The sequence below is a fragment of the Myotis brandtii genome, unplaced genomic scaffold, assembly GCF_000412655.1.
Source record: "Myotis brandtii unplaced genomic scaffold, ASM41265v1 scaffold708, whole genome shotgun sequence".
NCBI classification, from domain to species: Eukaryota; Metazoa; Chordata; class Mammalia; order Chiroptera; family Vespertilionidae; genus Myotis; species Myotis brandtii.
The window spans coordinates 860,668-874,121 of record NW_005370777.1 but is presented as its reverse complement, the minus strand read 5'-3'; the positions used below and the strand labels follow the sequence as shown (position 1 = coordinate 874,121).

The window sequence follows — 13,454 nt, the reverse complement described above, 5'->3', positions numbered from 1 at the left end:
GAGGGCATGAGTAGGGGGGTGGGGGGCAATGGAGGTATAAGGACACATATGTAATACCTTAATCAATAAAGAAAAAAGAAAAAAATTAAAAATTAAAAAATATTCCTACCAAAAAGAAAATAGAGTTAGAGGGAAAAAATGTTCTAGAATATAATAAAAGTAATCCTGTTATTTGCAGATTTTTAATATTTCCTACAACTTTCGTGATATCATACTATGTTAGTACAGTTTTGGTAATATTATACTTAAAATCCTTTTATTCTTGAAATATTAATGTATACTGCATGTAATATTATTATATGTAAGATCGTTTTTCTTGAATAATTGGTGTTTATTGCATAAAACATTATTATATTTAAGATCGTTTTTCTTGAAATATTAAGGTTTATTGCATATAACATTCTATTTAAAATCATTTTTTCTTGAAATAAAAAAACAAAATTACATCAAAATAAAATAAATTGGTTTTATAATATAATGCAAGATTTATGTCATTTAAAGAATTTGTTATACATACCTGCTTTGTGATACGGATAATAATCTATAGTCAATTTTGTAAAAGACAGTTGCATAGCCCCTCCAGTAATACGTCTATTTGACTCTGGGAAAAGAAAAAAATGGATTTGAGAGAAAGTGAAAAGAATATTAAGCAAATATCAGAAACACTTAATTTACCACACCTACAGTACAAGCAGTAATAACTGTCTCTCTGTTATCATGAATAATACGTTAAGGATTTTAGGAAATGCAATTCAATCTAATAAGTATTAAGCCTCAATCACTTGCAAGGTACTAGGATTAAAAATGAGGATGCAATCTACTTTTATATTTATAGCCCTAACCACATGTCAAGCATTGTTTTAAATACTTTAGGTATACTTACTCATTTGCTATTCATAACAACCCTATAAGATAGGTACTATTATTAGTAGTATGCCCATTTTCTAAATAAAGAAATTAAGACACAAAGAAGTTAAGTAAAATAGGCCAATGTCATACAGCCAATAAGTGTAGAGTTGGTTTTGAACCCAGAAAATATTTACTACTACACTATATCATCTTTTCTCTTCCTGAAGAGGAAACTGAGTCTATTAGGTTGGGTAAGCTGTCTAAGATCACATAGCTAAATTAAGGTCAGAAGTACCTAAGTTAGTGTAACTCCAACATAAAAATCAAATTTTAAAATAGCATGGACAAATCAAATACAAATTAAGACAAAAGCTATGTACACACTCTCTACATTCATTTGATAACTCTAATTTATTTCAACTAGCAGAATTTCTAGTACAGTGGGGCCTTGACTTACGAGTGTCCCAACTAACGAGTTTTTTGAGATACCAGCTGTCTCTCGGCGGATTTTTTGCATTGAATTGATAGAGTAATTTGAGTTAACGAGCTCAGTTGCGGAACGAATTAAACTCGTAAGTCAAGGCCCCACTGTACAGACTTATAACCACTCATTTAAAACTCCTGGCCAAATATTTCAGAATTCAGTTGTTGTTTTTTTAATATTTTATGAAAGTAATATGGTATCTATATATGCAAGGCACATCATATTCTAAGCAGATTCGAAGGCAGCACCAAGTAATAAAAAATAGTAATTATGCAGCAAAACTCAAATATTTACACTAAGTGAATAAAATAAAGATGATAAATAGCAATGTGTTTAAGTAGTTTTTCGAGCAAGTTTTTCACAAACCTAAGAAGAAACATTTCAGAACTTTCTGGATTTTAGAATAGCAGAGAACTAATTACACATCTGTACAACAGAAATACTGTGTTTTGGTAGAGGGGCTTTCCATTTAGTAACGTCATTCAGCTTATTCTCTGAGGGAATATATAAAGTAAGGAATGAAAGAGCTTAGAAAACACTTTTCTCTGTTCTTTTGCTTATTATTTAACTTTGACCCCTCTTTTTGTTATTTTAGTTTGTTTTAATTTTTTGGATTTTCCTTCCAAATCACTAAAACAGAAGATACCAACTATGCCAAATGACACAAAGGACAGACAACAAACCTTCTCCAAATTCCAAATATCCCTCACCTTTTATGCTCCACCCTTTGATCATATTATATATGATGAAGGCAAGATGTTTTCTACTGCTAAGTAGCCAGTATCAGTCTGAATATTCACTCTCATAGCCTTAAAAATCCAGAGCAGCAATTGTCATAGCTATCATCTGATTCAGGTCTGAGGGACACAGGTCAGATATCCCCATTTTTAAAAAATCCTCAGCTTGATTCTCATGCTTGACAAAGTTTTGAGAACCACTGTCCAAGAGATAGGACTACCTGCTGAACCCTTTCAACACTATGGGCCAGGGACACACTCTGACAGAGAAATGCCCCAGAATCTAGATTAGGGAACCACAGTTTTTCAAAGTGACCAAGAACATGTGTCTACTAAATAAGAAAAAATAAAAGAAACAAAAGCTAAAAAGGGGGAAAAAACCTTCTTAACTGAAATTTAGCTTCCTAACTAAATCTAGAATATTGGAAGAGACACAAGAAGTATTAAACATCACACAATTGTATTTACATGCACATGGGGGTCAGAAAAATATAAACCACCAAGCTGACAACACATGTGCAAATTATATGTTGAGTATGGACAATAATTTAATTTATGGACAATTCAAAATTATAAAAAAGTTAATTCACAGGTAAGTCTAATATTTCATCCTCCTCCAAGGATGTCATCTACTAAGTCTTTCATTTTATTTAAACTTAATTTTATTAGCATTGATAGCTAACAATTATGCTGAAGTACTAAATACTAAAGCAAAATAACACTTCATACCAATATGTAATGTTTGTTTATTTTTTAATTAAAATATTGTATTTACTTAGAGGCATACAGAATGTCAACAAAACAGCTGCAACTCTTTTTTCAATTACAGAGTGACATTCAGTTACAAAACAACCATTATTTTGTATTAGCGGCATCAGAGACAACTGAAGATGAAAATACTACCATCCCCACATAAACTAAGTTGTGCTGTGCACCAAGAACCTGCTTTAAATGTCCATGCTAATTTACAACCCCCATACTGTATAGCAGGCAAGGTTAGTGGCTACTGAAAATACCACCAAGACAGGGCTATCTAACGTCACATTCAGGAGTATGTTAACTATATAAAAAAAAAGACTCTGTACAGTTTTAAAACAAATCTTACTCAACCTTACATTTCAATTTTTTTTTTCTCTAAAATGAGTGAGTTGTGTACAGGGCAGTTAACTACTTTATAGACAAGAAAAAAAATCTGTGCTAGAACCAACTTATTCATCAACTTCTTCTTCTTCTCCTTCTTTCTCCTGATCATCATCCTCTACCTCCCTCCTCTTCCTTCTTTTTCTTACTTTTTTCAGCCGTGATGACACCCTTCTATGCCACATCAGGCTCTCCCCATAGCTGGGTATGCAGCAATCTCCTTTCCATATTTCTCCTTCAGCTTAGCAGCCTTCTTTTCATCAGGCTGTCATCTGCAGCAGTGTGATTCCATATCTCTCCCAGCTTTTTTGCAGCATCACCAATGGATAGGCCAGAATGCTCATTTTACTTTGATTTTTGGGTGATACTCAGAACAAAACAAGAAAAAAGCTGAAGAAGGTGGCCTCTTGGGTGCATTGAGATCCTTGAACTTCTTTTGTTTCCCCTTTAGGAGGGCTGTAAGTTTTCATTTCTCTTTCATTTAACAGGCCTTGTCCACCTTTGCCATGTCTGCAAATTTTCCTTTCTCTTTAGCAGACATGGTCTTCTACCTCTCTGAGCACTTCTTAGAAAACTCTTGAGAAGTTGACTGAAGCACCTGGAGGTTTCTCCTTGTGCTCCTCCTGGCAAGTTTGCACAAAGAAAGCATATGATGACATTTTGCCTCTCAGCGTCTTAGGATCTCCTTTTCCTCAGCAAGCACAGTCACCCAGTGCCCGCCAACTCCCACTTGCCTGAGTGTGTTTCTATGGAGTTCAATGTACTGCAATCTATAATGTTTAGCATTACACCTTTCATGCATGTATCTCTTATGAATGATAAAGTTATGACCAGTTATCTTATGTACATACTACAAAATAAACATGATAAACAATCCATTTTTATAGTAAATTCTAGGAAAACCAAAATAGTTTAAAATAAGCAGCTTTAGTTACCTTTTTCTTTAGCATGAATATCATCACATATGTGTAGGTCTAGATGAGAAATCACTAAATGATGGGAAGTTTCTTTGACATCGAAGTCATTGAACAGTTTCACGATTGCATCATTTAGATCAGGAGCATTTGAAGCCTGGGGTGACTTCACTTGCTGCGTAGATGGGGCTGCTGTGGAGCTCTAAAAGGTTCAATACTGCCTTAGCACTGCAGGTTAAACACTTGTAATTCCCACACAAGAAAACATAAATATTCTTAGGAATAGCGATGAAAAATAAGCTAATACATTTTCTTTTGTATCAACTATACACAATTTGAATATGAACCCAGTATGTTTTGGTAAATATTTGAATAGTTATATTCACATATTTGTAGCCTTTCTTGTCTTAGAAAACATACTTATTAACTACGAAAGGCAGTTTATTTATTTGACTATTATTAGTTCTATCTATTAAAGAGAAAAGAAATGTGAGCCCTGTATATATCAACTGTATACACTATTATATATCCTGTAGAAATTAATCATTTCTTTGTAAAAGCACTTGTGTAAGTGCTCTAGTGCCTCTTATAAGATGTGGTGTGTCTTTGAACTTGGATATATAAAGAAGCTAGAAAGCAGAAGAGACATAAGAGATTTTAAGTTCAAAGTCCTTTCTCCCCCAAGAAAAAAAACACAGAATAGTGAAGTGTATAGATACATGTGTACCTCTAATAGCCTAAAACAATTCTGCATACATATTCTGATGATATATTAGCCTTAGAACTGTACGTGAAACACCAATGGATGTTTCTCTCTCACATCAATGTTTCTCTTTCTCTCCCTTCCTCTTTCTCTATTATAATCTATTTCACATAAACAAAACAACTAACCATTCTGATTTTTAAACCATTTACAGGTAAAGTAGAGTTTTTGTTCCTGTTAACTTAGTAGCATACCTGTGTAGGTTCAGAAGCCATACTCTTCCTTTGGTCTGTTGATTTTTCTATTGCTTCACTAAGAGATTTTGCATATTGTACCATAGCCTTCAACTGAGAATCCGTTAAAACCCATAACAAGTCATCCAATATTAGAACTAACTTTGTTGCAATGACGTTGCAGTCCTTTAACTGTCAAAAAAAAATTGATTCATAAAATGAAGCCAAGAAATAGAACTTATAATGTACTTTTATTTTTTAATTTAATTTTTGAATAGAAATATGGATCCTCCGTTATTCATCAAATATTTAATGAGTTCCAAAGTATGGAAAGAATATTTCTTAGTATTAGCAATACAGTGGTAAAAAAAGACTGACAAATTCCTGTATGTAAATAGGTAAAAGCTATATAGGTACGAGTACCTAAATAATTTAATTTTGCATTTAAAGGTAATAAATCATTTAATTACCTATGTTCATTTTAATTCTAGTATAAAAAGGGGCATTAAAATTCATTAAAAACTAAAATGCTGTTTTAACCACATATTCTAAAAAAATTCTTTTCCAACTTAACTTAGTATAGTAATTTATGTCCGGTGATACAAAACATGTTATTGAGACTTTAAGCCATGGTTAAAATAAGTCATTACTCTGTCATTAGATTTCATCATAACCCATAGTGGACTTTCAACTACTTACATCCTTTAGTACCTATCTTCCCTATTTATCTTAGTTACCAGTCAATATCTTAATAACCTTCAAAAGCTAGTAGTTTTGGTTACTGTTTACTTACTCTTGAGCGATTCAACAGGAGAAATAAAATGTTAAAACTATTAATGCTCAACAGTTATTTGGCAACTGAGAAATCTATTCAATCATAAGAAACAAAAATCTAAGTATTAAATCCAGAGGACTGAAAAATGTTATTATATGGTTTAGGCCAGGGGTGGGCAAACTTTTTGACTCAAGGGCCACAATGGGTTCTTAAACTGGACCGGAGGGCTGGAACAAAAGCATGGATGGAGTGTTTGTGTGAACTAATATAAATTCAAAGTAAACATCATTACATAAAAGGGTACGGTCTTTTTTTTTTTTTAGTTTTATTCATTTCAAACGGGCCGGATCCGGCCCGCAGGCCGTAGTTTGCCCACGGCTGGTTTAGGCACTATATTTTATTTTGCATTCTTTTAATATGCCAATATTTTGCTTAAAAATTATTTTAAATTTCCCGTCAATTCTAATAGTTATCACATGAATCACAAAGGAAACCCTGTTAACTTACTCTTCTTTTAAGTGTAACTCTGATTTTTGATTGGTTGGTTATTAATCGAACAGGAGCGCACATAATTTCAAGATGTGAACTTTGGGTAGCATCTGCCTCTATTCGAATCATCTGCCAATTTATTTCTTTAAATGTCAAAACCTAAAGAGAACACAGAGATTGGCTTCACTTATACAAAACAGAATGCGAAAAATGTAGATAAAAAAAAAAGAAATAGAAATGTATCTTCACTAATTTTCATGACATTCTAGATAGTCACTATGATTTTATTTTTTGAAATTGTATACTTCCAGCAAATTCAGTAACACATCTTCATAATTATAGTCCTCATCTGTAAAGCTGTTAATATTTTTATTCTAAGTAATTTAATTTTACTATAAAGTACAAAGATCATTTGAATCATGGGACCAAGAATTTAAATGACATATTTTAGTTTGGTAAATGTAAACTTCAATTCTGAGTAGCTGAGAAGTTAAAATAGATTAGCTCTGATTTGAAAGATTACAATAAAGATATTAAAATATGCATATTTAATAATGAGTAAGATTAAAACAGAGATATAGTTAAAAAGCAAATCCAGTAGTAAGTGAATCTAAGTTACCATAAGAAGTAATTATTTTAAACATCCTCTTTTATTTATCAGTGACTAAAATAATTTTTAAGCCAACAACAACAAAAAAAACTTTACCTCTCCTCTCTGTGGATCTTGGATACGAGTAAATCTTAAATCTCCATGCTCCCAGTTTGCATTTACGCTATAGATCCGCAGCTGGGAAAGTTCAAAGGATGCATTGAAGGCTTTTGCTCCAATGCGGATGACAATAGAATTTACAGAAACAGTGATTCCCTCAACTACTTTTTCAGCAAAGCTGTATTCACTGGAAAACAAAATATAATGTGCTAAAGCCAAAAAATCATTTAAAAAGTTATCTGTTAATATTCTCAAACATGTACACAAACTATCATAATATTTATTCATTTTGGCTTAAAAGAACAAATTTTTGTTAAAACAATAGCCTAGCCTGGTCACATGTAAGTTATAAAAATGCTCTTCTCAAAATGATAAAAATCCTTTTTAAATTGGAGGTTATTTCCTAAATTAAATTATTAATATCAGTATCTCAAAAATTATCAGTCCAGACAGCAGGCATCTATAACAAATAAGAGAGCTGAATTCTTGACACAAAGAAGGATGAAGGAACCAGTGAAATATAATTTCATCATTTCGGAATAAGGTTAAAAAAGTTTACATTCTCTAATTCAATTCAGCAAATACTTATTGAACATCTACTATATGAACAACACTGTGACATAAGGAAAACTAAAATATAGTTATGGCATTATAGGGCTCATAAGTTACTTGGGGAGGAAATAAAACACCCTAGTAACTAAAACATGAGGCAATCTGTAATTGTTTTTTAAAAGGGGCATCATCAGTACATTTGGTAGAGGAAGAAATTGCGTATAACTAGGAAGATATATATCCAGGAAAAAAAGATGAAGTTTCCGAAGGGAGAAATAGGAAGGAAGGAAAACCCTGGAATGGAGAAAGCATAAGCAAAGGCACAGATAATAATGATAAGTAGTACAGTATCTATAATAATAAAAGCATAATATGCTAATTAGACCAGACAATGCCAGAAGGTAGAAGCTGCGGCGGCACGAATTTCGTGCATCAGGCCTCTAGTAACTAGAATATAAACTATCAATATATTTTGGCAGGAGGGAAGGTAAAAGTTTGCCCAACTAGTATATTATTTCTATGATCATCAATCAATATGACCATTATTCCTAAATCTATGTCTTCATCCAGATCTGGAACTTCAGACTATAAACTTCAAATGTCCCCTGGGAGCAAAATTGGCCTCAACTGAAAACCAATGAGTAAAATGAAAACTTTTCTGATAAAACGAAGTCTCAAAATCATAGGCTTTTATCTATCAAAATCCAATTTGCGAGCATTCTTTACTTAATAAATTTTATAATAATCCAAAAGGTCTAAAATTTTTTAGGCATCAATTTAACTCTTAAGAATCATAAAAGCTCCTTTGATGCATAGAATAAATGATATCCATCTGATTTATAGAATGCCTAAGCTGTGCTGCTTTCATTTTCTGCTACTGCTCTGCCTTTGGTTGATCGTTACTATTTAAATATCAAGAAAAACAAGATGAATAAAAGAGGCTAAAATCAATTCTGCTACTTTTGTAATGTATATACTAAAACTGTACAATGTGCGTTGGAAAAGGTGCCTGAAATAGAGACTGTCTGAGGTTAGTGGATTTTATTTTATGTTCCCTTACTACAAAAAATAGAGATGACTATCGGTAAAAATAAAGGAAAAAAAAAACACAAAACAATGAATGCATAAATCAACCAATGATTCAACCAATGGAACAATAAATCAACAAGGAAAAAAAATAGATGACTCTAGGAAAGAATTCCCTTTGCCAGTCATACAGATTAATGGAAATAGCTTACCTCTGTCCTGAAGCAGTTGCAATTGGTGATGGGCCATTAGGATTTCGAGGTTCTTCACATGTACTCATTTCCATTATTACTTTATCTAAGGACTAATAAAAATGCATTAAAACTGTAAGCAATTAGATATTTTATTTTATGTATATTATAAAAATACTAGTGGCCCGGTGCATGTAATTTGTACACATTAAAAGGGAATTAATTAGAGGAAATATTTTAATATTGCTATTTGCCCTTTCTCTATAAATAGAAGTGTCAGAGATGAAAGAAAATTAGTAAAATGCATAAGAAAATCTCCCTCCTGTCAGAGTCTGGGGCACGCCGCAGGACCCAGAGTCAAGTCCCCGCACACCTGTGCACACCGAGAAATCACTTGAGACCCAGACCCGCCAGCCCCACCCCCACTGAGCAAGACCCAGAGCCAGCCGACCGCACACCTCACCCCCCCCCCCCCCCCCCCCCCCCCCCCCCGCAGCGTCATGTCAGCGCTGGGTGGGGACATACCACGTCCCCAGTGGGGGACACAGGCAGGCAGTGTCATGTTAGCACTGGGCAGGGACGCACAGGCAGCGTCATGTTAGCACTGGGCAGGCCTCCGCACGCCTCCACTGGAGGCCGCCCCCGGGCCAGGCTGGACCTCGCAGAGGCCCTCCTGGTGATAGCAGTCCCTGCCCACCCACTCCTGCTGTGCATGCCGCCTGCTGAGCGGTCGTGACATGACAGCATCCCAGATAATTTGCATATTCCTCTATTATTAGTATAGATTTAAGACTATATCCTCTTTCATTTCTTTATGAGCTAAGTAAACATTAAGTGAAAAGAGTCATTTTAAGTGCCTCTCTAAAGGCCTAAAGAGACTAGTATCAAAACAGAAAACAATGTATTCAGTCCTTTCTCAAGGCATTTACTATATGGTGGGAAAATTGTGTGTTTTATAGGAGTATAACAAAAAAACAGTAAGTAGTAGTCATATACTGCTGAGAAAATCATATTTTATACAAGTGCAATTTCTAATCCTAGAGTGTGTTAATATTAAAAGTTAGATGCTTAGATAAATGTTTATTTCTGAAGCAATTCAGAACTCACCAAACAGATGGGATGTGTTTTCAGTTTTGTCCATGGGATCTGAAAAAAAGAAGTTTCTTTCTTTAAAATGAATCATTAAAAAGATGTAAAACAGTAACCAACACAGTTCTTTCTTAATATAGTGACAGATATATCAAATTGTATCAGATGACTTCTTCCTTAAATTGCAAAATAATAAAATGAGCAATTCATTCATACTCTTAAAATTAGATGTGCCTATATTACATAAAAGACTACTCATATGTTTGGTCATCATTTTAAATAAAAATTTTAGGTTGCCTTAAATATCTTCTTTTCCCAGCCCTTAAAACACATTTTAATTTCATAATTTAGTTAAGACTTCCCAGAAAGCATAATCAGTGTTTTGTTCACTTAACAATTTTTTATATTCTACAATTCTGACCAATCTTTTTAAAGATATTCAAGATAAATACAGAAGTGAGGCCATTGCTATAAAATGTAGGCAATGTCAAATAAATATTATTCAAACATAACCTGCACTAAAATACCATGTCATTGGAGATATTTGTGTTTAAGGAGGTTAAAAGAAAAAATTAAAGGAGATTATCTTTTTTCCTACAATCTTCTCTTTGGTGCCCAATTTTAATTTTATGAAACAAATTAGCATTCACTATTTCCACTGGGCAGACTTTAAAATTAGGTCTAGTCTTTAAGATCAAGAAGTGATATGACATTAGTGTCAAAGTAAGTAGAAATAAGTTTTAATTAGTAGTAATAATAACAAAAGACAACTTTAAAATCCTCAAAATAAGAAACAAATGAGAAGAGATTAAACTTCAAATAAAAATATACAGATTAAGATAATTTATCAGTCCTCATGTCTTCATTTAAAATAAAGTGTTTACTTATCACAAATTTAAACTGTCACATTTGACAAATCCTATAAAAACTTTGAATATTTTACTAATAAATTCCCAATAATTTTATTTAAATATTAAATGTTTTAAAAATTAGAATCTATAATTTAGTAATTAATATATTAGTATATGACTAAATTCATAAGGCACATATTCATGTAATTATTTAGACTGGGGCGTGGGGAACATCCCGCCGGCGGGCTGTGTAGTAAGGCACGCAAAATCATTTGGTCTGGCCCTGCCAAGGCATTAGGGGTGAGTTAACTAAATGTTTGACCAAATATAGCAGGCTAATTTTTGATCATTTTGTATGACCCTCAAATAATGTTATAAATATGTAAATGGCCCTTGGCAGAAAAAAGTTCCCCACCCCTGATTTAGACAAAGGTATTTGTCTTTTTAAATTATGTTAATAAAAATGCTTCTTTATAGAATTATCTAAAACAAAGTATTTATTTTAAAATATAGAGATGAAATAAAAAATAAAAAACAGAAAATGCTTTTCACACATATCAAAATCTCACCCTAATAGATGCCTTATTACAAAAAACTTTGTTGATAGCAAGCCATGTTGGCAAATCCAACATATTCTGGAGCACCTCTTCATCCAACTCCAAATTCTTCAGTTCACCTTCTCCTTTAAGAGTACTTAAATTTATCTTGTCAGGAGATAAATTTTTAGTAAATCTGAAAGAGAGTATATATTGACATTTATTTTAGCATCAGTTATGGTAGAGTCATTCTTGCAAATATACAGAGCACTAAAAATGTAATAGCAGCACTAAGAAACCCAAAACTGTGTGACAGTCTCTACTTTAATCCATATTTTTCAACATGGTTTTATTTTTTGTTTTCATCTCTGTTGTCCGTAGCTCTATTACAGAAAACCTAGTATTCTTGTCATACATTTAAATCATATTCCCATATGTAATCAAGCTCTGGTTCTCACGGTCTTGCAAATTTATGAGTATTTACTGAGTATCCACTGTTTCCCAGGCACTATGAAAGGCAGTGCATATCACATTTTGTTCACTTTGCTATACACTACATCACAAGAGGGGATATTCCTATTCTACTAACCAACCTACAAGGAAGGTTAGGAAAAATGAGACCCTTTAGAAGTAGGAACAACAGCAGTAATTACCACCATTCCTTTTCTTTTTTTCTAATTTATTTTTTAAATAATTTTTCATTTTCAATTACAGTTGATATACAATATTATATTAGTTGCAGATGTGCAACCCAGTGACTAGACATTTATATAACTTACAAAGTGATCACCCTGATAAATCTAGTACCCATCTGACACCATACATAGTTATTAAAAAATTGATTATATTCCCTATGCTGTAATTTACAAGACAGGCCGTTTGTATGGAAAATCCACTGGAAACAGCTTGGGTGGGCCAGCAAGTTGGATGGGGTGGGGGAAACAGTGTTAGTCAGATTAATGGAAACTCAAATATGGCTCCCCTCTGCTGGCTCTGTGGGGGGAGGGCTCAGCAAAGAAACAATGGGCTCTGCCAGCACTTCTGTAGGTGGGGGAGAAAGCTACAATGTCCCTGGTGCATTTGGAGCTACTGCCCCAGCACTAGTGCTCAGGGCAAGTGAGTACAAGTAAGTCCACGTTAGCACTCCTTCTATTTTTATTGATTGATTAATTTTAGGGAAGGAGGAAAAGAAAAAAACGTCAATTTGTTGTTCCACTTCTTTATGCATTAGTTGGTTAATTCTTATATGCCCTGAGTGGGGATCACCCTGACAGGGTGATCACTTTATAAGTTACATAAAGTTTGGCGTTTCAGGGCCACACTCTAACCAACTGAGCTTCCCGGCCAGGGCTGGCACTCCTTTTAAAATCATCCAGTGCTTCCCAGCTTTAGAAACTGACCCAGATCATTCTAGGGATAAATTATAGTACACACTAGAGGCCCAGTGCATGACATTCCTGCACTGGGGCGGCGGGGAAGGGTCCCTCAGCCCGGCCTGCGCCATCTCGCAGTCCAGGACCCCTCAGGGGATGTCTGCCTGCCAGCTTAGAAGCCGGTAGTCAAATATCCCTCTTACAGTCCAGGGCTCTCGCAATATGGGACCCCTTGCTCCTTACCGCCCACCTACAGAGGAGCGGGAGAGGCTCCAGCCACCACTGCTGAGCTTGCCAGCCATGAGCCTGGCTTCTGGCTGAGTGGCGCTCCCTGGCTGAGTGGCGCTCCCCGTGGGAGTGCACTGACCACCAGGGGGCAGCTCCTGTGCTGAGTGTCTGCCCCCAGGTGGTCAGTGCACGTGATAGCAACCAGTCGTTCTGCCATTCGGTCATTTTGCATATTAGGGTTTTATTATACAGACTAGAGGCCCGGTGCACAAAAATTTGTGCACTCGGGGGGGAGGGGTCCCTCAGCCCAGCCTGTGCCCTCTTGCAGTCTGGGACCCCTCAGGGGATGACCACCTGCTGGCTTAGGCCTGCTCCCCGGGAGATTGGGCCTAAGCTGGCAATCAGACATCCCTCTGGCAGCCTGGCAGCCCTCGGGGGATGTCCACTTGCCAGCGGGGAGCAGACCTAGCTGCAGTCGAACATCCTTAGTGCTGCTGAGGAGGCAGGAGAGGCTCCTGCCACCACCGCTGTACTGGCAGCCATCAGCCTGGCTTGTGGCTGAGCAGAGCTCCCCC

General features: G+C 35.1%; 1 protein-coding gene and 1 pseudogene across 5 annotated transcripts in view; both read right to left on the bottom strand.

Moving 5' to 3' along the window:
• The window catches only part of UHRF1BP1L (UHRF1 binding protein 1-like), a 79,338-nt gene that overhangs the window by 32,625 nt on the left and 33,259 nt on the right, over positions 1–13,454 (bottom strand). For 4 of the 5 annotated variants that reach the window (XM_014530035.1, XM_014530037.1, XM_014530038.1 and 1 more), the window contains exons 2-10: positions 12,654–12,660; positions 11,312–11,485; positions 9,910–9,948; positions 8,824–8,915; positions 7,031–7,220; positions 6,343–6,483; positions 5,082–5,252; positions 4,146–4,326; positions 518–601 (exon numbers count right to left, since the gene is read on the bottom strand). In XM_014530035.1, the coding sequence (XP_014385521.1) occupies positions 518–601; positions 4,146–4,326; positions 5,082–5,252; positions 6,343–6,483; positions 7,031–7,220; positions 8,824–8,915; positions 9,910–9,948; positions 11,312–11,485; positions 12,654–12,660 (1,079 nt within the window). The remainder of the gene's footprint in view (positions 1–517; positions 602–4,145; positions 4,327–5,081; positions 5,253–6,342; positions 6,484–7,030; positions 7,221–8,823; positions 8,916–9,909; positions 9,949–11,311; positions 11,486–12,653; positions 12,661–13,454) is intronic. The other variant, XM_014530036.1, reaches the window with a different exon arrangement.
• LOC102248208 lies at positions 3,150–3,996 on the bottom strand (annotated as a pseudogene).